At 41.2% G+C, this 24,052-nt stretch overlaps 1 protein-coding gene across 3 annotated transcripts in view; it reads right to left on the reverse strand.

The window, feature by feature from the left end:
- LOC132380263 (cerebellar degeneration-related protein 2-like) overlaps positions 1–24,052 on the reverse strand; it is a 154,142-nt gene that overhangs the window by 21,023 nt on the left and 109,067 nt on the right. For all 3 annotated transcript variants that reach the window (XM_059949010.1, XM_059949012.1, XM_059949011.1), the window contains one exon: positions 11,074–11,651. In XM_059949010.1, coding sequence (XP_059804993.1) covers positions 11,074–11,651 — 578 coding nt within the window. The remainder of the gene's footprint in view (positions 1–11,073; positions 11,652–24,052) is intronic.

The raw sequence follows: 24,052 nt of genomic DNA on the forward strand, positions 1-24,052 counted from the left end.
CCCCATACCCTTTGATGCCCTGGCTAATCAAAATCCTATGTACCTCTGCCTTAAATACACCCAATGACTTGGCCTCCACAGCTGCTTGTGACAACAAATTCCACAGATTTATCACCTTCTGACTAAAGTCATTTCTCCATATCTCTGTTCTAAATGGAAGTCCTTCAATCCTGAAGTTGTGCCCTCTTGTCCTCGACTCCCCTACCATGTGAAATAACTTTGCCATATCTAATCTGTTCAGGCCTTTTAACATTTGGAATGTTTCTAAGAGATTCCTCCCCCCCCCCCCCCTGATCTCCAGGGAATACAGCCCAAAGCCAGGAAAGGGCAAATAAGGTAGCAAAAGTGAGTGGGAAGCTTTTAAAAATCCAACAAAAGGCAACTTAAAAAAAAACAATAAGAAGGGAAAAGATCAAATATGAGGGCAAACTAGCCAATAATAGAAAGCAGGATATGGAAAGGTTTTTCAGTTATATAAAGAGTAAAAGGGAGGTGAGAATTGATATTGGACCACTGGAAAATGATGCCGGTGAGGTAGTAATGGGCTCAAAGAAATGGTAGATGAACTTAAAGAATACTTTGCATCTATCTTCATTGTGGAAGATACCAGCAGTGTGCCATAGATCCGCGAGCGTCGGAGCCGAAGTGAGTGCCATTGCTATTACAAAGAAAAACGTGCTAGGCAAATTCAAAGGTCTTAAGATGGATAAGTCACCTGGACCAGGTGGACTACATCCAAGAGTCCTGAAAGAGGTTACTGAAGACATAACAGATGCATCGGTCATTATCTTTCAAGAATCACTTGATTCTAGCATGGTCCTGGAGGACTAGAAGATTGTAAATGTCACTCCACTGTTTAAGGAGAGAGGAAGATAAAAGAAGGGAAATTATAAGCCAGATAGCCTAACTTCAGTGGTTGAGTAAATGTTGGAGTCTAAGGATAAGGTTTTGGGGTACTTAGAGACTAATGATAAAATAAGTCAAAGTCTGCATGGTTTTTGTAAAGGGAAATCTTGCCTGACATATCTGTTAAGAGCTATTTAAGGAAGTAACAAGCAGGGTGGACAAAAGAGAGCTATTTACTTGGATTTTCAGAAGGCATTTGATAAGGTGCCAGACATGAGGCTGCTTAACAACAGAAAATCCTATGGTGATACAGGAAAGATACTGGCATGGATAGAGGAATGGCTGACAGACAGGAGGCAGTGAATGGAAATAAAAGGGGCCTTTTTTGGTTGGTTACCAGTAACTAGGGGTGTTCCTCAAAAGTCAGTATTGGGACTGCTACTTTTTACATTGTCAGTGTTTTGGATAATGGAATTGATGGCTTTGTGCAGAGTTTGCAGATGATATGAAGCTAGGTGGAGGGGTAGGTAGTGCTGAGGAAGAAATGTGACTGCAGCAGGACTTAGACAAATTGGAAGAATTTGCAAAAAATTGTGGCAGATGGAATAGAGTGTTGGGAAATGTATGATAATGCATTTTGGTAAAAGGAACAATAGTGTGGACTATTATCTAAATGGGGAGAAGGTTCAAACATCACAGATACAGAGAGACTTAGGAGTCCTCATGTAAGACTCCCAGAAGGTTAATTTACAGATTGAGTCTGTGGTAAAGAGGGCAAATGCAATGTTGACATTTATTTCAAGAGGAATAGAATATAAAAGCAAAGGAGATAATGCTGAGGCTTTATAAGACACTAGTCAGGCTACTCTTGGAGTATTGTCAACAGTTTGTGGCCCCATATCTCAGAAAGGATGTGCTGTCTTTGGAGAGTGTCCAGAGGAGGTTCACGAGGATGATTCTAGGAATGAAGGGGTTAACATTTGAGTGTTTGGCAGCTTTGGGCCTGTACTCACTGGAATTTAGAAGAATGCAGGAAATCTCATTGAATCCTACTGAATGTTGAAATGATTAGATATGGTGGATGTGGAGAGGATATTTCCTATGGAGGGCACAGTCTCAAAATTGAGGGTAAGCGAATTTTTTTAGCCAGACAGTTGTGAATCTATGGAATTATCTGCCACAGACTGCAGTTGAGGCAAAGACCTTGGGTCCATTTAAGGTGGAAGTTGATCACTTCATGATTGGTCAGGGCATTAGGATATGGCAAGAAGGCAGGTGTATGGGGTTGAGTGGGATCTGGTATCAGCCATGATGGAATGGCAGAGAACAGACGATAGGCTAAATGGTCTAATTCTGCTTCCATGTCTTATGGTCTTATGATACAACAGTGAGGAGTTACCGTTTTCCCATTACCTTAGTACCTTAGAGACTTCCATATCTAAACTTAATAGTCATTTCAACACACTGTGTGAATAGGAATTTTGCAAGCCTTGTTGGGCTAAATGGGCTGATCTCATCAAAAAACTTTCTAATGTTCATGAACTGTATGATGGGAATTGACGTGTATCAGAGGAAATTCAGATGGACTTTTTTTAAAGGGCAAGTTGGGATATATTTGATGGTTTATCTGAAAGTAGATTTCCTGATTTGGTTTTGGAGGGTATTGAGTGCAGTAATAATACCTTGTGCTTTGTACTCAACTCAATAGCTAAGGAAGCAACTCCCAGATTGTTGAGAGATAATAAAAGGAAAACAATTCCCTGGTGAACAGATAAATGTCAAAGAGATGTGAAGGAACAGAATAAAGATTTTAGGAAGCTTAGACAGTGTTTCTACTAATCATCTTTCATACAATGTAAAAAAAAACCTTAATGTGCTCAGTTAGCATTAGTTTAGTGGGTTAAAATAAGAGGACATAAATAATTTATTGGGTTAATGTAAGAGGGCACCAAGTTGGTCTTCCAATATTGGCAACATGTGGGTACCGTATTTGTAAGGTCTTCAGTTTTAGGTGGATCGGAAATGAGCAGCCGCAAATCTTGCATTGTTCGTATGGTTCCAGCATACCTTTGCACTTGGAGTATTGTGAGCTACTCTAGATCCCTTATCCAAGAAAGGATGTGTTGGTATTGGAGAAGATCCTGAGTACGATCCCAGGAATGAAAGGGTTAACATTGAGGAATTTTTGATGGCTCTGGGCCTCTGATTACTGGGGTTTAGAAGAATGAGGGAGGATCTCACTGAAATGTCAAACATTGAAAGGCCTATATAGTGTGGAGACGGAGAGGATGTTTTCTACAGAGGGGGAGTCTAGGACCAGAGCACATCCTCAGAATACAAAGCTGTCTCTGCAGCAGAAATGAGAAGGAATTTCTCTAGCCAGAGGATGGTGAATCTGTGGAATCTATTGCCAACTTATTAGCTATATGTAAAGTGGAGATTGATGGGTTCTTGAATAGTAAGGGTGTCAAAAGACAGAAGAATAAATCAGCTATGATGAAATGGGGACGAATGGGGCCAAATTCTGCTCCTATGTCTCATGGTCTTATAACTTATGGTCACATCAGGATGATCTGAGAGCTCTGTATCTTCTTCAAACAATCAGTTCCCCTCCACTAACACATCAGAAAGGTTAAATAGGTTAGGACTTTATTCCCTGGAGCGTAGGAGAATGAGGGGTGATTTGATAGAGGTGTATAAAATTATGATGGGTATAGATAGAGTGAATGCAAGCAGGCTTTTCCCACTGAAGCCAGGGGAGAAAAAAAACAGAGGTCATGGGTTAAGGGTGAAGGGGGAAAAGTTTAAAGGAACATTGATGGGGGACTTCTTCACGCAGAGAGTGGTGGGAGTGTGGAATGAGCTGCCAGATGAAGTGGTGAATGCAGGCTCACTTTTGACAGTTAAGAAAAACTTGGATAGGTAGGTATATGGATGAGAGGGGATTGGAGGGATATGGCCCAGGTGCAGGTCAGTGGGACTAGGCAGAAAAATGGTTCGGCACAGCCAAGAAAGGCCAAAAGGCCTGCTCTGTGCTGTAATGTTCTATGGTTCTATCAAATCAGCTGGTCTCATGTCTTCATGTTCATCAACTTTGCTTTCAATAACGTTCACATTCTCCAAATCAAAGTAGTAGCAATGATTCTCATGGGCCTAAACATTCCATTTTATTACACATTTTAATATTCCTTTTATCACGCCTCAGTAGTCTTCTCCCTCACCTATTTTTCTCTGGTGAATGTGCTGCTGCTACTTTATACACTCATGCAGAACTCAAATGTCATCATGTTTGATGCTAATTTCCATCCTCTCACTTTCCCAAGACTCAGACTTGTTCCTTTCTTAACAACTCCATTGCAGGGACAGGTATTTGAAGTCCAGACTCTCCCAGGTCTCTCCACAACACCTCCTCTCACCAAGCTTCCTGCAAAGGTCCATTCCCTTTTCCCACACTCTTGTTTCGTTCAAATAGTACTTTCCAAACAGTGCTTCCCTTTCCCTTACCTCTAGCTTCACCTTGGAACACCAGAGAACCCATTTAAAGAACCCCCCCCCATACATCAGACATGCAAAAAAAATCACACAAACAGCAAAAAGTAAAAAAGAAACACACAAAACATCAAACCATAGAGCCCACTAAAAAGCACATTCAGCAGAGGATTTTAAACAGCAAACCGCAGCTGAAAGTAAACCCATAGCCACCGAGATGATTAAACCTTGAAGCATGGGACTTGGATTCCTGCACCTTACACTGGCAGCAGCGAGAAAGAGTGGTCAAATGCAGGCAGACAGCACACAACACCCATTCATTTTCTGCTCTTGTCCTCGTCATTCAGTTGGTTATATGGTAATACAGATGGAAGTCAATCCTAATAAACTGGAGGTGATGTTCACACCCTACCTGCTACCAGCCAGAGCACAACGGGATTCCCTCAGCCTCACCTTCTACTGCACTCGTACAAAATAATAACCACTCTTCAATGCTAGACGTTGAGTGCACATCTATACAAATCGCTTTCATCAGCACTTGGTCCATAGCCTGGTTGGCCTTGGGTATTCAAGGTTTTCTCATGATGCTTCTGAAAACTTGAGAATTCCTGCCTCCTCAGCTAGATTCCAACCCCCTCGTTCCCCCCTCCCAGATGAAACAGTGCTTCCCCAGATTCCTTCTAAATCGCTTTCTCCTTACCTTAAACCTGATTCCTCTGGTTCTATCCACCTCTGCTATAGACGAAAGTTTCCTCCAATCTATCACTAATAATTTTGTACACATCTATAAGCATCCTCTTCAACGTCTTACATTCCAAACCTAGCCTGGTGAACCTTCACTCTTCAGTGCAGTCATCTTCTTCCCATGGCATGGTGACTGGAATACAAAGTATTCCACTGTCACACCTTGCTATCAGCTGTGGGTAAGTGTGCCCACGAGGGTCACCAGTTGAAAAAAAACAGATGGTAAGCCTCACAGCATGTTAGTGCAAGAAGTTTTATTTAGAACCAAGTGAAAAGACACAATACTGCCCAAAAGTTGTGAAGAATAAAAAGTATTTACAAATGGACAAAACAAACGTGTACAAAAAATTATAAATATACAGAAGCTTTCTCCACATCACACTTTTGTTGCTATCTTTTCAATACAAGTATTCACCAATCATCAAACTCAACCTCTACACCTTCCACAGGCACCTCTTAGTGTTTTCACACTCTCATGAACTCTCTCTTCACAATTATTTTCAACTTTCCCTTACAGTACTTGTTGACTATTGATCTCATGCCAGTATTTAGCCTTAGGTGGAGTTTACCATCTGCTTTGGGCTGCATTCACAAGCAACCCGACTCCGAGAAGACTCCATTCTGATGAGCCAGAGGTCTCTACCAGCCTCACACCATCCACATGAGACTGCATCCCTGAAGCATCTGGCTTAACTCTGTAGTCTTCCATGAGCACAGCTCAGCTCTTTTCGACATCCATCTGTGGTCTGGCAATGTTTTTACGTCTATGTCCTAGGTAATGAAGACAGGTATCCCCATGCTTCTTCACCTTCTTATCTACTTGTGCTACTCCTTCAATCCTGCTAAAGTACACTGATAATTAACTCTCTGTTCCTCAGTGCTCTCTGGAGCTGGATCATTCATTGTCCATGACCTACCCTTACTGGTTCTCCCAGAATGTAACACTTCCCACTTACATATTTAGATTAACTTCCATCTGCCATTGCCATTTTACCAATTATCAGTATCATCCTGTAGTCTAAGATTAATCTCTTCATTATCTACACCACTACCAATCTTTATCACTTAAGTTTTACTCATCATATCTCCTATATTGTTGTATATAGAAAATGGTAAGAGTCAGAGATTCTTACAGCACAGAAATAGGCCCTTTGGTCTAACTGGTCCACATCAACCAAGATGTTTTTCTAACCTAGTTCCATTTGTCTGTATTTAGGTAATTTCCCTCTAACCTTTCCTATCCATGTAGCTGTCCACTATTGTACCTGCCTCACCTACTTCTGTTGGCAGCTCATTCCCATATTGACCAGTCTATGTGTAAAATAAAGTGGCCCCTCAAGTTCCTGTTAAATCTTTCCCTTCTCACATTAAACCCAAGTCTTACAGTTCCTGATTCCTCAACCCTGGGAAACAGATGGAGTGGATTCAACCTTATCTATGTACCTCATGATTTTCTAAAGATCTACAAGAACGCCTCTCAGTCTCCCGTGCTCCAAGGAATAAAGTCCTAGTCTGTCCAACCTCTCCTCAGTCCTTCGAGCTATCATGACAACATCTTTATAAATGTTTTCTTCACTCTTTATGCAAAGCATTGTACTTGTTGGCTGTTACTTTCTCAGCTCTCTGGAACCCAAAGCAACACTGGATTTGAATTTTACAGTGAGGATCAAGTTCAAAATCAGTGGTCATCTGTGTGGAGATGCAGGGACTCATGTGTAAGGTGCACAAATTCCTGTAGTATAGTATTGGTCACACAAACAACGGTCCACTATCAACCCGTCCACTATATCAGACAATTTTGTATCTTTCTACATTCATTGAAGGGATGATACTTCAAATCATATGTCCACAATTAATGGCCATCCATAACTGTCCTTAGAAAGTGGTGGTGATCTGCCCTCCTGAACCATTTAGTTTCTCTTGCTGGTGATACTGCCTGAGCTGCTGTTCTCAACATTTTCCATGTTTGTTCTGGAGATGAGACTCAGAACATGAAGTAATTCAGTGACCAGCCTCCAGCAACAAGCCCTGGCAAGTGGGACAGGTTCTCATGTCACTCTGTTCAAATTCACCTGATATTGGGAGTATTTGAGCCACATTCAGTTCACTGGTCACAATCCAAGAGTACTGGTGAAGTAACTTAACCAAAATCGGTTAAACTATTTCTACAAGAACCTTACCAACCTCTGGTGGTTACACACTGTCGTATTGCATACTTCCTTTATGCGATCCCTCAAGTTTAAGCTGACTTGCATCTACTTTTAGAAGAGAATTAGCATGATTAAGCAAGCAGATGGTGGTGCTACCTTCCAGCTTGTGACCAGGGTTCCATTCCTACCTCAGGTGCTGTCTATGTGGAGTTTGCATGTTCTCACAGTGACTGTGAGGGTTTCCTTGAGTGCTCCATTTTTTCCCACATTCCAAAGACTTGACATTTGTATGCCAATATCTTTTCATTTGCAGGCGAGAGGGAAAAAGAACTAACAGAGAATGGACATGTGAGAAAGAACATATTGCAGCGCTGCAGCAGAAATAGAGAGGGAGTGAACAAATGGTTTGCTGGGAGCCAGAATGCAGCTAATAGGTTGAATGACCTAGTAAAATGGGTATAATGAATAAAAAAGCACAAAACAGGTTGGATATTAAAAGAGTGAAATAAAGGTAGAACATTGGCTGAGAAAATCACACACAGTCCATTTTAGAAGAGTTCAGTAACAGGAAGGGCAGACAGAATGGGAGTTGCTTATAGGCCCCAGACATTGGTGGTGATGCAAGGTGTAGGATCAATCAATCAGGAAATTAAAGGGTTGTGCAACCTGGACTATTATTGGATGGGAAGCAAATAATATGGAGAGTGATTTCACGGTTTTCAAACCAGCATATTGAGGAATCAATGAGGGTATAGTCTATTTTAGACCTGGTACTGAGAAAGAATTAACAGGCGATTTGGTAGTTAAGGGACATAAGGAAAGAGAGACCACTGTGAACTTTTTAATATAAAAAAGTCAAGTTACTTATTTCAGCATGAAACTGGGCTCTTAAAACTGAATAAAACAAATCTTAAAGGCTTCTGGTAAAGTACATGCAAAGAACATTAGTTAGGCAGGCAATGGTGAAAATCTTAACTAATATACAGTTTACAAATAATATTTCCCTTTAATGGAAAATACAGAACTATGAGATAACCATATCTAAATGTTAGATCAAGCTAATATTGTGTCAAAAGTGCTGTAAGCCTAGCTACAGTATATTCATTATGTTGAAAGTAAAAGACATCATACTAAGAGCTGAGTAAAGGGCAGAGAGAGATTAAATATCTTATGCCTGTCATTACAGAAAGCTCTGAAATTCCACAAATAGTAAATGAGGAGTAGAATCAACCAGTAAGACTATTTTTTGGGAGAAATTACAGGGACTGAGAGACAATAAATTTTCAGTTATTCACCATTGTTGGTCTACTGATGTACTTTTCATGTAGTTTCTCAGACTAGCATACTGGCACAACCAAAGACATGAGTTTAAAGGAATGTGGGTTTGGATGTAATGATTGTCATCTTCCAAAATTCCACAGACTACTCAGATTGGGTGACAGGAAATCCACCAAGCATCTACCAGTTCAAGAGGAAGAGAGAAATGAATATACAGTTTAGTGTTAGAGGGGAAATTTCTTTGGAATGTATGATTAAGAAATACCATGTTAAAAATATAGGATTTTGAAATCAATGTGCATTTATGTAATTGCATTTGATACATCAGTTTGAGATTTCAATGTTTTTTCCAGGCAGAAGAGGGTGAACCAGTTGATGTGAAATTTCAGAATGCAGAATCCAATAAAATTAGAGTACATGGGTTCTCTGAATGTCCACATATAGAGTATATTTAAATAACAGATTTAAATCTATTATTTCCAGCCTGAGCTGAAATCAATGGCTCAATTCCAATAATAATCAACATCGTACAGGATGAAGTAGGACTATCATAAAGCATTTTTTACTGGGGGTGAAAATGTTGTGGGGAAATGAAGGAGGATGGAAATAAGCATGCATGTCCCAATTTAGAGTCATTGGAACAATAGTTGCTTGTGCCTTCAGTAGAACAAGGAGGAGAAATGTGGAACAAAGCTGTGTGTGAAGTTGCATGAATTCATTCAACACCAAGAATACAAATAACAGCACACCAAGTGGTAGCAGTAACATTGCTTGTTTAATGTCCAAATTATTAAAGGAAAAGTTTAATATTACATTTGAGGTTACATTTCTAGTTAAAAATGCATACGTTTTGGCACTTATCAAATATGTAAAGCCTGCATACACAAGATGGAGCAGAAGCAGGATCAGTGCCAGAGATCCTTACCAAAGCCATCTCTCCCATCTTCAGCTGACTGGGTTCCATGCAACTGACTCTCAATGTCTCAATAATCCCAATTCATACTGAATGTTTAGCAATCTGGATGCATCACAGTTAACTCTACTTATCCAGCAGAAACTGGAATGAAGTAGACATGGATCATGAGAATGTCTCTGCCATTTTCCTCTCTTTCTTAATTTTGATTTGCATCACATAGCTACTGGGAGAGTCAAAGTTTTTTTTTGTTCTTTGACTATGTGGTCTGACTCTGACAATTAGTGCCTTGGTCCCCAAAACATACTTGACAGCACCCACCATTTTCACAAGTACTCCAGGATGAGAAACTAATATTCTTTTAAAAAACAAGTTGAGAAAGGGCAGTCCTGGGAAAGGAATCACCCAGTTTTCCATCCCTCTTTAGGGAATAATGTGGAATGAAATCCTCATTTATTACTAGAAGTTTCACTGAAGCAGCGAAAATGGAATAGCCTCCATGACATCATCTAGGATAACCAATTCCATGTAACTGATGCAAGTTTGTGGATTTGCAACTGCCCACTTGTTGGATAATACTAAATAGTAACTCATGGGCCAAATTTTCCAATGTTCAGATATCTATTCTTCACCAGATCATCTCCAACCCTCATTTTCCCTGGGGCTGAAGTCTGCTACAAAGGTAAACCACAAATAAATTTCTATAGACAACATCACAATATAGTGAGATGAGAGGTCAGGCTCCATTTTAGTGCAAACTTTCTCAACAAGGCAATCTCTCCAAAGATTGCACATCAATCTCACAGGCTGAGAGAAGCAGCACGTATGTAATACTGACTAACAAACTATTGCACATTTAGCAAAACAAAAGTACCAACAGCAACTGAGGAATAGAGCACCATAGCCTAGATGGAGGAGAAAGAAAAGACCAAAGCAAGATCTCTGGCTGATATTTCTCTAAGGTCAAACACCTACATGATCTCGCCCACTGAGACTTCACTGGAAGAATGGCTGGATTTCAGCAACTTTATAATGGGGGGAACTACAAAACTGAGGAGACACAATGGGCTGTGAAACTCCGTGGACAAATACAGAAGGCAGATAAAGTACATCTCAAAACAAATATCTATGCATCAGGAGAGGGTAGGAATCACATCAAAACCTATATTAGTGCTTCTCCTTCCTACTCCAGATACATATTTACATTTTTTATGAAAGCAACTACTTTATTGCATAGTATCCCTTCATTCCACTCAGTAACAGTCATAGAAAGCCCAGCAGGTCTGGTTAAACAATTAACGCTAATGTGGTAAAAAAAACACACCACCACCCATCTTACCCCCATGGGAATGTGTGCTTCCTTTCAGTTGGTGGCCTTAGTTACACTCTTGGAGGCGCTGATGTCAGCCTTGGTCTTCTGGATCCGGGTGAATATCTCCCTGAAAAGGGCCTTGTATTCAGGCTGGGACTGGCTCAGCCGCTTGTCAGCTGCCTCCACCTGCTGGCTGAGGCTCAAACCCTTTTCGGGAGCTTTCACCTCGGCCTCCAGGCACTCAAGAAGCAGGAAATCGCGGCAGGAGGCATCGCGGGAAACAGGCCGCGATGTCTGCACGGCAGCGTGCCGTAGCCCCTCTTCGTGGCGCCGGCACTTACCAAGCAGCTCCTCATACTTGTCCAGCAAGGCGTGGTACTGCTCATCCACCTCGCGCAGAATGGACATTCCTCGCTTGCGCACACTGTTGGCGTGCAGGGCATAGCTGCCCTCGTGTCGGCTTACGTCATCACGCGTGACCAGGGTGTTCAAAGCTGTGTCACTGCTGCTCTTGCACACGCGCAGCGGGCCATCAGCAGGAGCGAGTGGCAAGGTGGCAGAGTCGTCGGTTTCGGGGGCGGCTGTAAGCGGTTCCAGCAGGGCATCAGCCAGCGGATCGTCGCTACTGATTAGGTACTGCCTCACCTGCTTCATCTGCTGGAGCTCCAACAACTCGGCCTCCAGCTCCTGCACCCGTGCCTTGCAGCCTTCCATAAGGCAGAGTCGCCGCTCCAGCTCCGAGTACTCAGCCAATACGGCTGCACACTCCTGTTCTGCTGCCTCTTTGCGCTGCCTTTCCTCACTGATCTGCAACCGCAGAGCATTGGCACTCAACCGCAGCCGCTCGTTCTCCTTCTCCAGCCGCTCAGGCTTGGCCAGGCTGCCAGCGATGGGCAGAGTGTCATCTGGGGAGCTGCACCTGCGGGACAGAAGAGGCGTTACACTGTGGGAGACCGCTTGGCCTGTTACTAACCTGCCAGAATCTGCACAATCCTCCCCCACCACCACACTGAGTACAGTCCTATCCCTTGCTGCAGGCTGGGCTCCATTCAAATCCAGGCCCTTTGGCCCATCATGTACATGCCGACCATCTCCCAGCACTTGGTCATTACCTTGTGTGGCCTGAGAATTCAGAGGAGGTGGAATGTGTACATTCATTAACAAAGGTTGTTCATTAACAAGCTCACTTGTAGTTATCAGTCCCTAATCTGGGTCAACTGAACATCGTACGATTAAATGGTGGTCACACTACTTGTTCATGAGGTTTACTGTTATATTCATCACACCTATCTACATCTCCCCAAGCATGAACACCAAAGAATCATGAGGAGAGCTTCACAGTATCATCAGCTCTTTGCAAAGCAAATATCCCAACAGTCTGTTTATAATTACAGGAGACTTCAATCATGTTAACAGGCAGGACATTTTACCCAAATCCCACTAACATGTCACTGTGGCCATTAGGGAACAAACTGGACCATATTTATACAAACAGACATGGTACTTATAAAGCCATCCCACGCCTTCATCTTGGCCTCTCTGACTACACCTCCATAATATTAATCCCAAACATTGCTGAAAATGTAGAAATCAGTCAAGAGGACCATCACTGTATGGCCTAATGCTCCAATCTCTATGCTTTAGGACTGTGTTGAATGGACTAACTGGCAGATGTTCAAGGAGGCTGCCACAAAAGGAGAAACCAGATCTCAAGGAATATGCCTCCACCTGTCACACCACACCCAAAATGCTGGAGGAACATGCAGCATATATGGAAATGAATAAACAGTCTGTGTTTCAGGCCGAGACCATTCTTCAGGATTCACCTGTCAATGGCTACATCAATAAGTGTAGACGATATTGGTACCTCAAAAACGGTAATCTCATGGCCCAACCAGAAGTCCTGGCTGAAAGCAGAGGTGCACTCCCAACTGAAGTCCGGTGACAGAACAGCTCTTGAAGCTGCAGGAGAAACTCATCTTAGGCATCCAAAGGACAAAGACCACACAAAAAAATTCAGGTACACTGTCTAATAATGAACCCCAGTGTATGAGGTTGGCCATCAAGGGCATTACTGACTACACAAGGCAAAACAGCACTGTGCTGACTATACCAGTGACTCTTCCTCTACATTATGCTTGCTTTGAGGCATGCAACATCACACCAGTCATGAAAGCTACTCCCCCTTCGAGATCAGCAGCCACAGTCTGCAACAGCAACAAACAGGAGAAGGGCTCTCCAGAGAGTCAATCCCTGTAAGGTGGCCAGGCTAGACATTTTCCAGGCCAAGTACTCGGGGAGTTTGCACGGATAGTTGTACAGACATTTTCATCACTTCACTCATCCAGGCTGTTGAACCCACATGCTTCAATCAGCCACCATCATCCTTGTTCTAAAGAACGCTACACCTTCGGAAGTAAACAACTACCCCTGATGGCACTGACACTAATCATCATGAAGTGCTTTAAATGGCTGAGAGTGGCACATATCAAAAACTCCATTGGTGGCAAATTGGACACTCACCAGTACGCTTACCAACAGAACCACTGTACGACAGAAGCCATAGCATCTGTCATGCAGCTGGCCCTGACACCCAAAGAAACAAAGACAATTATGTCAGAATGCTGTTTCAGGATTTCAGTTTGACATTCAACACTACTATTCACAGACCATGATGAACAATCTCCTTCTCTTGGTCTTAATACACTACTGTGCAACTGGGTGTTGGGTTCCTAATGAATAGACCTCAAGAGTCAGGATGCACAACTGCTTCACCCTCTCCATCATCCTCAACACAGGTTCTTCCACACCCCCCCAGCTCCTCCCCAGGGTTGTGCGCCAAACCCACTGCTGTACACTCTGCTCACAAAGGACTGCACGGCCAAACAGCCGAGTAATCACATTGCCTGGTTCGCCAATGACACAATATTGAAGCGGCTCATCACCTACAATGATGAGATGGGCCTACAGAGAGGAGATGGAAGAGCTCAGAGACTGGAGCCAGTCAAATAAATTCTTCCTTAAAGTCAACAAGATGAAGTGGATGGTTATTGACTTGAGGAGAACTTGCACCCCTTTGTATTGGCAACACAGATATAGAAACCGCAAGCAGTCTCACACAAACTCTCATGGTCCTGGATATCCTACACAGTCAGGAAAGCTCACCAACAAATCTGCTTTCTGAAGAGGTTAAAGAGAATTGGACTATGCGCATCCATCCATCATTCGACAGTTGCGCAGTGAAGAGCATTCTGACAAGCTGCATCACTGCTTGGTATGGAAACTGCACTGTGACAGACAGGAAGGCCCTACAATGGGTAGTCAAAGCTGCCCAATGTATCACCTGTGTCTGCCCAGCTGCCATCAAGGGCATGAAGGGCTATTTGAAGGGGGGGGGGAGAGAAAAGAGATTTGGGCTGAAAGGGAAATTGGATCAGTAATGATGAAATGGTGGAGCAGACTCAATAGGCAGAATGGCCTAATTTTGTTCCTATATTTTATGGTATTTTATATAGAAAAGGGACAGTAACATCATGAAGAATCCCACCCACCCTGTTCCCATCAGGGAGGAGGCTACATAGCATCCATGCCAGGACCACCAGACTCAAAAGCAATTATTTTCCCAAGTAGTAAGGCTAATCAACACCTGCACCCACTAACCCACCCCTCCACACCCCCAGCGCCACTACTTTATTATTTCCTGTCAGTCACCTTATGTACAGACACTCATGTGCCTAGCATCACTTCATGGACATACAATCAATGTATATGAGCTATCTTATGTATTTATATTTATTGTATTTTTATAATTATTGTATTCTTTATTTTTTTTAGGTTTTGTGCAATATCAGATCTGGAGCAAATTATTTTGTTCTCTTTTATACTTGTGTACAGGAAATGACATGAAACAGTCTTGAATCTCAAAGTGCACATGTAGATACCATTAGCATGTGAGCAGCTCTACCTCCAGCACCTTCACTCAGTGCATTCTAAACTTCAACCACCTTCTGGTTGGAAGAATTTATTCACACCCCCTCAATATCTTATCCCTTGCCTTAAATATCTGCTGTTTTTCAATGACCACCTTAGCCAATTTGAACTCCTTATGAACTTGTACACCTTTTAGGTCCACCTGAGGTTTTACCTCTCAAAGGCAACAGATTCAGCCAATCCAATCCCTCCTCATAACAGAAACACTCGATTGCAAGCAACAGACTAGGAAATCCCATCTGCACTCTAACTGCATTTAAGTACTTAACTTGTAACCTAAGGAATGTTTTACATAAATATTCCTTAACTTCCTTGTTTATATTCTAAGCTCCAGCTAATAAAGGCAGGTGTCTTGCATACTTTTTTCATCACTTTATCTACATATCATTTTCAGCAATCTTTGAATGTGTATCCCAAGGTCTTTCTATTTCTCATACCGTGAAGCTCTGTCATTCGCTGATTACATCCTAACTTTGTTAGCTTTCCTAAAATGCATCACCTCGCACAGATTAAGTCCCATCTATCACTGCTTTCCCCATTTTACCAACTGATCAATATAGTTCTGAAGCCTCTAACTATCCTCACTAACTAATACAACCCTTTCTGTCATCTGAAAACTTACTAATTATATTTTCCACATTCAAGTTTATTATTAAGGTACATACATATACAATCTTGAGATACATTTTCTTGTGGGCATACACAGTAGATCAAAGAAACACAATAAAATGAATGAAAGATCGCACACAACAGGGCAGACAAACAACTAATGTGTAAAGGACAACAAACTGCACAAATATGAAAGAGAATAAATAAGCAAACAAACAAAAAAATAAATAAATAAACATCAAGAACATGAGATGAAGAGTTCTTGAAAGTGAGCCCAGTTTAGTGGTGGGCAAGTCAAGATGAGTGAAGTTATCCCCTCTGGTTCAAGAGCCTGATGGCTGACGGGAGAAGAGAGCATAGCCTGGATAGTGAAGGTCCTTGACGATATTTGTTGCTTTCCTATGATAGCGTGTCGATGTGCTCAATGGTGGGGAGGACTTTACCCGTAATGGACTAGGCCATATCCACTACTCTTTGTAGGCTTTACTGTACAAGGCAATTGGTGTTTCCATACCAGGCTGTGATACAACCAGTCAGTGTACTCTCCCAACACACACCTATAGAACTTTGTCAAAGTTTCAGATGACATGCCAAAAGTTGTTGCCTCTCTCCACCTTTGATGTCTCAAATGAGGACTCTCATGGACATCGTTTCCTTCTTCTGAAGTCAAAAATCAGCCTTGATCTTGCTGACATTGAATGAGAGGTTGTTGTGACACTGCTCAGCCAGATTTTCAATCTCCCTCCTACATGCTGCTTCAGCAACACCTTTGATTCGGCCTACAACAGTGGTGCTGTCTGTAAACTTAAATATGGCTTTAGAGTTGTGCTTAGCCTCACAGTCATAAGTATAAAGTGAGTCAAGCAGGGGAGTAAGTACACAGCCTTGTGGTGCACCTGTGCTGATGGAGCTTGTGGAGATGTTGTTACCAATCCAAACTGATGGGCGTCTGCAAGTGAGGAAATCAAGGATCCAGTTGCACAAGGCAGTTTTGAGGACAAGGTCTTGAAAGTTATTGATAAGTTTTGAGGGGATGATGGTATTGAATGCTGAAATGTAGTCAACAAATAGCATCTTGATGAATGCATCTTTGCTCTCCACATGTTCCATGGTGGAGTTAAGAGCCAATGAAATGGCATCTACTGTGGACCTGTTGTACCGATAGGCAAAATGGAGCAGATCCAAGTCACTTTGCAGGTAGTAGCTGGTCTGTTCCATCACTAACCTCTCAAAGGACTTCATCACAGTGGATGTAAGTGCTACTGGACAATAGTCATGAGGCAGGTTACCATATTCACATTTAAATTATTAATCTACATAGACCATAATGATCCCAGCACTGATTACTGTAGTATGGCACTGATTTTCAATCACAAAATCAATCCTTTACTATCACCGTCTACTTCCTATTAAACAAGTCAACTTTGGATCCCTTTACCAACTTGATTGCCATGGTCTCCACATGGAACTTTCTCAAAGTAATCATGTAGTTTTTACATGTGCACTAATGTGAACCAGAGGGGGGATAAGTTCACTCATCTTGACTTGCCCAAAACTGAACTGGGCTCACTTTTAAGAGCTCGACATCTCCTGTTCTTGATACTTATTTGTTTATTTATTTATTTATTTATTCTCTTTTGTATTTGCGCAGTCTGTTGTCCTTCACACATTAGTTGTCATCAAAACATTTTTACCTCTTCAAACCAAGTAGACAGACCAATTCTGCAGAGTTTATTCCCCATTTCATTGTGTCTTCAGCCAATAAATGTATGCCCTTTGACTTTATTAAGAACACAGGTAAGTCAGGCACAATTTACCTTAAGGTAGTTAATGCCTGTAGTCTATTCGGCTGAAGCTTCCAATTGTCTGTTGTATTCGACTGTATAATTGGTATTTTCTTTGGATTTTAACAATTTATGATTGCTTGTATTTATCTATATACTGTATGTTCAAAACTCTTAGACACATACATATACATAGCTAGGGTGCCAAAGACCTTTGCACAGTACTGTACATTTAATTGTTCAGTATGCCCCCTAGGCGGTTACGGTTCTTTGAATTATTCTAGAAGCTTCTTTGGCATTGCATTATTTGAATAGCAGCTATTTAATTGGTTAACTCTTCTACAGATTTGAGAGGAATGTCCCTTATCTATAGTATAAGAAGGGCTGAGCGTGTGGCCCATCATCTGTGCTTCTTCTTTTCCTTCCACTAGCCTCTTGCTACTCCCCATTTCCAATTCTCTTTGTTCTGCTAGAACTTAATAAAATCATCATAAAGCAATGTTTTATGCCTTTTTCTTGACTTCTGTATGAACCTTAGATCAAAAACATCCAAATCCAACAATTTGCCATAGTTGGCAAGGATTGTTATGAAGATTTAAGGTCTTGGAAGAATCCCAGGTGAAGTGGAAGCTTTTAGTGCCCAAGCTTAAAAGGAGGTAATAGCTTCTTTGATTCAAAATTTTCTGAGAGAATCGATTAGTTCTGGCTTCAATACATCCTCAGGTGGAAGTGCTAGAATGAGAAAACTATTTTATGGTGCTATTTTAAAAAACATTATTAAAAACAGACAAGAACTGAAATTAATATTGTGCTTGGATTAAATTAATGATAGCCAGTGGAATATGTGAAATATTTCAGTAGTAATTTCATCCTTAAAAACATCTAGATGGTGATTGAGTGAGAAAGTTTGCAAACCAAGAATCTAATATTATTTTGGATCGTGGCATAGAGATTTTTAAAAATGCACAAATTAAGTGTTGCACGAGGTTGAATTCGGACTACAGCCAAAGCCATGAAACTGAGTTCTGACCTGAATAAAACATCTGTTTGTTAAGATTAATGAAAAAAATCTAGATGAATAATCTGTTGAGTTTATTAAAAAGGTGTGATAAAATTTAGAGAATGCCTGAACGAAAGAAAAAAAACTGGAATGTGTGAGTTAAAGATATGAACACGTGGTCAGTCTGACTGAATGTATGAGCAACTGAAAAAGTTAACGGGATGAGTAAAGGAGTTTACTAATAGATTGGAGAAGAAATGTGAAACATGAGATAAACTATAAAAACAGTATGATAGAGACAGTAACAAGCCTAAAGAGTAAATTTCTGCATTAACTGAATGCATGAATAAAACAATATTACAATAGACAATAGGTGAAGAAGTAGACCATTCGGCCCTTCGAGCCTGCACCGCCATTCTGAGATCATGGCTGATCATCTACTATCAATACCCGGTTCCTGCCTTGTCCCCATATCCCTTGATTCCTCTATCCATAAGATACCTATCTAGCTCCTTCTTGAAAGCATCCAGAGAATTGGCCTCCACTACCTTCCGAGGCAGTGCATTCCAGACCCCCACAACTCTCTGGGAGAAGAAGTTTTTCCTTAACTCTGTCCTAAATGACCTACCCCTTATTCTCAAACCATGCCCTCTGGTACTGGACTCTCCCAGCATCTGGAACATATTTCCTGCCTCTATCTTGTCCAATCCCTTAATAATCTTATATGTTGCAATCAGATCCCCTCTCAATCTCCTTAATTCCAACGTCTACTAGCCCAGTCTCTCTAACCTCTCTGCGTAAGACAGTCCGGACATCCCAGGAATTAACCTCGTGAATCTATGCTGCACTTCCTCTGTAGCCAGGATGTCCTTCCTTAACCCTGGAGACCAAAACTGTACACAATACTCCAGGTGTGGTCTCACCAGGGCTCTTAGAGGGAAAATAAGAGGAAAAAATAATTACAAGTGTAATCAAATTGAAGTGCATTGTATGGAGGTAAGAAGCAAACTGAAATAATATTAAAAAACTGAGCAGGACCTCAAGTGGATGGTCCTGCAGTCTACTGGGAGGTTCTGCCAGTGATGCTTCTCCTTGGGAAACACCTCTCACATCAGACAGTCCTCCCAGACAGCAACACCAACCAATCTCTGAGGAATTACGGGATGGAAATAATATAGACGCTACAGCAACCTCCAGAAGCTCAAGAGATGAAGACAGTGATGAAATAATAGGATTGGCAGCTTTGTCACAGCTCGCTCCAATAAAGATCAAGGGAGTGAAGACATGCAGGACTGAAAATGAAACCTCTGAAAGGCAACTGACAGCGGATTACCAGGCTGCTTATCAATTTACTGACAAGCGAACTTCTCTAGGGACAAATCCATCAACTGTTTTCAATGCCCTGAAGCCAACACATAAGTGGTTTACATTTATTGATACGGCCAATGGATTCTGATCTGGTCCACTGGCACCTGAATATCAACCGTGGTTGGTTTTCACAGTTGATGGTCAACAATACTAGTTGATGAGGTTACCACAAAGGCTCCTCAACAATCTCACTGTCTATCACATGGCTTTGAGACAACATCTGAAGGACTTACCAACTACTGATTCGACTGTCATACAATATGTGGATGTTGTCCTGACTGTACCTGAAGCTGCAGATCAGCATGAATATGATGAGCTTTACTTGCTCAATTATCTATCCTCCAAAGGTCACAAAGCAAACTTAAAGGTCTGACTGAAACTTATAAAGATAAGCTAATAACTGCATGGATTCTTGATAATGCTTTTAGAGTTGTTGATAATTTTGGAAACTTATGGAGACAATGAGGATTTCTTATGGATGTAGAAACTCCCATCAAAAATGGTCAACCAGTACAAGAACTAAGGAATGTCATACCATTGCCACGCACAGCAAATACACTCCCTAGGACACACGGGAGTGGAAAGGATGTTCAACAGATTCTCCTAATGGTGATGGAATCTGAAGTTCAGGTGACAAGCCAAAGAATCGAAAGATGCTTAACATGCCAGAAAACAAATCCAGGAACATTAGAAAAGCTATCAGAATTAAGTCCTCCTGCCCTATCTGGTCCATTCTTACATTTGACTACATTATTTTCCCAAAGTGTCAAGGATACTCAGATATAATGATAATAGTGAACCAGTTTTCAAGATTCTAGGAAGGAAAGCCACGGCCAACCACAGAGGAAACACTCTGATCAAGGAACACATTTCACTGGGAGTGTTTGTCAAGAGTTATGTTGATTAATGAACAGGTTTCTGTCGCTTGCAGTGACCCAACAGAAAGATGACATGCCCTGATTCGTGGTGAGTGGATCCTGATTAAGAAACCACATAACAAACCACTGGGAGCTTGATGGGTTCTTTATCAAGTACCATTCATTACTAACTTTTGGTATCCTCCTTAATATTGGCTACCTTACCTTCGTATTCCATCTCTTCCTTCTTTATGACTTTTTTAGTTGTTTTCTGTTGGTTTTTAAAAGCTTAATAGAGTATTTTTGCTCTATTATATGTCCTTTCTTTGGCTTTAACTTCTCTTGTCAGCCACAGCTGCATTATCCTGCCTTTAGAATAGTGCTTCTTATCCTGTGCTTTTCAAATTGCTCCCAAAATTCCAATCATTACTGCTCTGCCATCATCCTTGCTAATATTCATCCAAGCAATTTTGGCCAGTTCTTCTCTCATGCCTTTGTCTTTTTCTTTATTACACTTTAATACAGATACATCTGACTTTTGCTTCCCCTTCTCAAATTGCAGGCTGAATTCTGTAATGTTATGATCACTGTCCCTTAAGAGTTTATTTACCTTAAGCTCTCTAATCAATTTTGGTTCATTGCACAACATCCAATCCAGAACAGCTGATCCTTAATTGGGCTCAACCACTAGCTGCTCTAAAAAGCCATTTTTAGGCATTCTGCAAATCCCCTCCTGAGGCACAGAAACAATCTGATTTTCTCAATCAACCTGCATATTGAAATAACCCATGACTACTGTAACATTGCCCTTTTGACATGCATTTTCTAACCCTATTGTAATTTGTAGACCAATTCTTTACCACTGTTTGGGGGTCTGTATATAACTCCCATTAGCGTCATTTAAGCCTTGCAGTTCCTTAACTCCACCCACAATGATTACACACCTTCCGATCCTCTGTTACCCCTTTCTGACGATTTAATTTCATTTTTTACCAGCCGAATCACCCCAGCCCCTTGGCCTAGCTGCCTGTCCTTTCGACATAGTGTGTATCCTTGGATGTTAAGCTCCCAGCTATAATCCTCTTTCAGCCTCAATCCAGTGATGACCACAGCATCACACATGCCAGTTCTTAACTGTGCTACAAGCTAATCTACCTTATTCCGTATATTGTGTGTAATGAAATATAACACTTTCAGTCCTATAGTCCTCACAGTTTTCAATTTTGTTCCCCTTTACACTGCAACTCAAGTAGATACTAATATTATGTTATATTTTTGCCAATTCTCCCTACTGACAGTGTGGTAATTGAGATCACTCATATGTATACTTGCCAGTATCATATTAATTTGCTGATGCTGTTAATGCCTTTAACCATTGGGTACATCAATATATATCTTCCCATGTGTTCACTTTAGAAGTTACCTTTCGCTAGAGTTCAGAAAATACAATTCTAATAGTGCTTAGTTTGTGCATTTATATTTTACATTCCCTTAAGTGGGGTAGTGAATATAGAAATTTCGTTGATGATAGCCATCAGAAAATTACTGCAGCTCAACAAGGCTCCTGTTTAGTAATGAGAAATGGAACAATATGTACTTTATGTAAGGATCCACCAATTGGTTAGGATCTTACTACAAACGTATTTGGAGTGTTAACTTTCCTGCCATGATACATACACAGACTTTACCTTTACTTCTGAGTCTAGAAATAAATGAGACATTTTAGAAGGAGCTCATTTTGTAACAATTTTATTCCCATTTTATGGTGCTGCAAGGACTATCAGAGAGATTTAAAATGTTGCTGGAGCTTTAGATGGGGTAAGCAATAACACTACTGTTGCTTTGTGAAACAGTCACCATGCACAACATGGTAAATAGCTTTACATTCCTCAGCATCCTCATCACTGAGGGTCTCACATGGTCTGTACACACCAGATATGTGGTGGAAAAGGCACAATAGCACCTCTTTCACCTGAGACAGTTGAGGAAATGTGATATGGGGCCCCCAAAACCTAAGAACTTTCTACAGGGGCACAATTGAGAGCATCCTGACTGGCTGCATCACTGCCTGGTATGGGAACTGCACCTCCCTTAATCGTAGGATTCTGCAGAGAGTGGTGCGGACAGCCCAGCACATCTGTAGTTGTGAACTTCCCATGATTCAGGATATTTACAAAGACAGGTGTGGAAAAGGGGCCCAAATGATCATTGGGGACTCAAGTCACCCAACCACAATCTATTCCAGCTGCTTCCATCCAGGAAACGATACCGCAGCATAAGAGCCAGGACCAACAGGCTCCAGGGCAGCTTCTTCCACCAGGCCATCAGATTGATTAACATGCTGATTTGAGTGTATATCTATGTTACATTGACTGTTCTAGTTATTTTAAATTATTACTGCACATTTAGACAGAGACATAACGTAAAGATATTTACTCCTCATGTATGTAAAGGATGTAACAAATAAAGCCAATTTATTCATTCATTCAATTCTTCAAAGTCATATGACATTAGATCTTCTCTTACCAGTGATAGACAATGAGTATTGTAATACATACGTGATGAGTCTGCAGATAATAACTAATATGGCTGATTATATTCGTAAAGAAGCAGTTAAAATACACCACCCTGGGTGGGGTTTCCTTGATTGGATTTATTTTAAGTCTAGGAAGCTGGGGTTACTCAATACTAATGACGGAATTGATGGCTTTGTTGCAGTTTGCAGACAAAATGAAGATAGGTGGAGGGGCAGGTAGTTTTGAGGAAGTAGGGAGGCTATGGAAGGACTTAAGACAGATTAGGAGAATTGGTAAAGAAGTGGCAGATGGAATACAGAGTTGGCAAGCATATGGTCATGCACTTTAGTAGAAGAAATGAAAGGGCTGACTATTTCTAAATGGAGAGAAAATACAAAACACTGAGGTGCAAAGGGACTTGGGAGTCCTAAAGTTAATTTACAGGTTGAGTCTGTGGAGAGGAAGGCAAATGCTATAGCATTCATTTCAAGAGGACTAGAATATAAAAGAAAGGATGTAATGTTGAGACTTTATAAAGCACTGGTGAGGCCTCACTATGTGCAGCTTTGGGCCCCTTATCTTAGAAAGGATGTGGTGAAACTGGAGAGGGTTCAATGGAGGTTCACGAAAATAATTCCAGGGTTGAAAGGCTTGTCATATGAAGAGCGTTTGATGACTCTGAGCCTGTATTCAATAGAATTCAGAAGAATGAGGGGTGACCTCATTGTAACCTATCGAATGGTGAAAGGCCTTGATAAAGTGAAGAGGATGTTTCCTATGGTGGGAGAATCTAAGACCAGAGGACACAGCCTCATAATAGAGGGGTATCCTTTTAGAATGAGGATGAGAATGAATTTCTTTAGCTAAAGTATGGTGAATCTGTGGAATTCATTGCCACAGATGTCTATGGAGGCTAATTATTTATGTATATTTAGGGCAGAGGTTGATACATTCTTGGTTGGTCAGAGCATAAAGGGTTATGGGGAGAGAGGAAAATTGGATCAGCCGTGATGAAATGGTGGAGCAGACTCGATAGGCCAAATGGGCGAATTCTGCTCTTATATCTTATGGTCTTATATTGTGAGGCATAATATTACTCCTGTTATGCCTTATCAAAATTTAAATTTTTTTAAAAAACTTGTATAAGGGTAATCATTAATAAGAGTAGTTCAAATTCATGTGCCTACTAATTTACT

Source organism: Hypanus sabinus, chromosome 23 (genome assembly GCF_030144855.1).
Source record: "Hypanus sabinus isolate sHypSab1 chromosome 23, sHypSab1.hap1, whole genome shotgun sequence".
In the NCBI taxonomy this organism is placed as follows: Eukaryota; Metazoa; Chordata; class Chondrichthyes; order Myliobatiformes; family Dasyatidae; genus Hypanus; species Hypanus sabinus.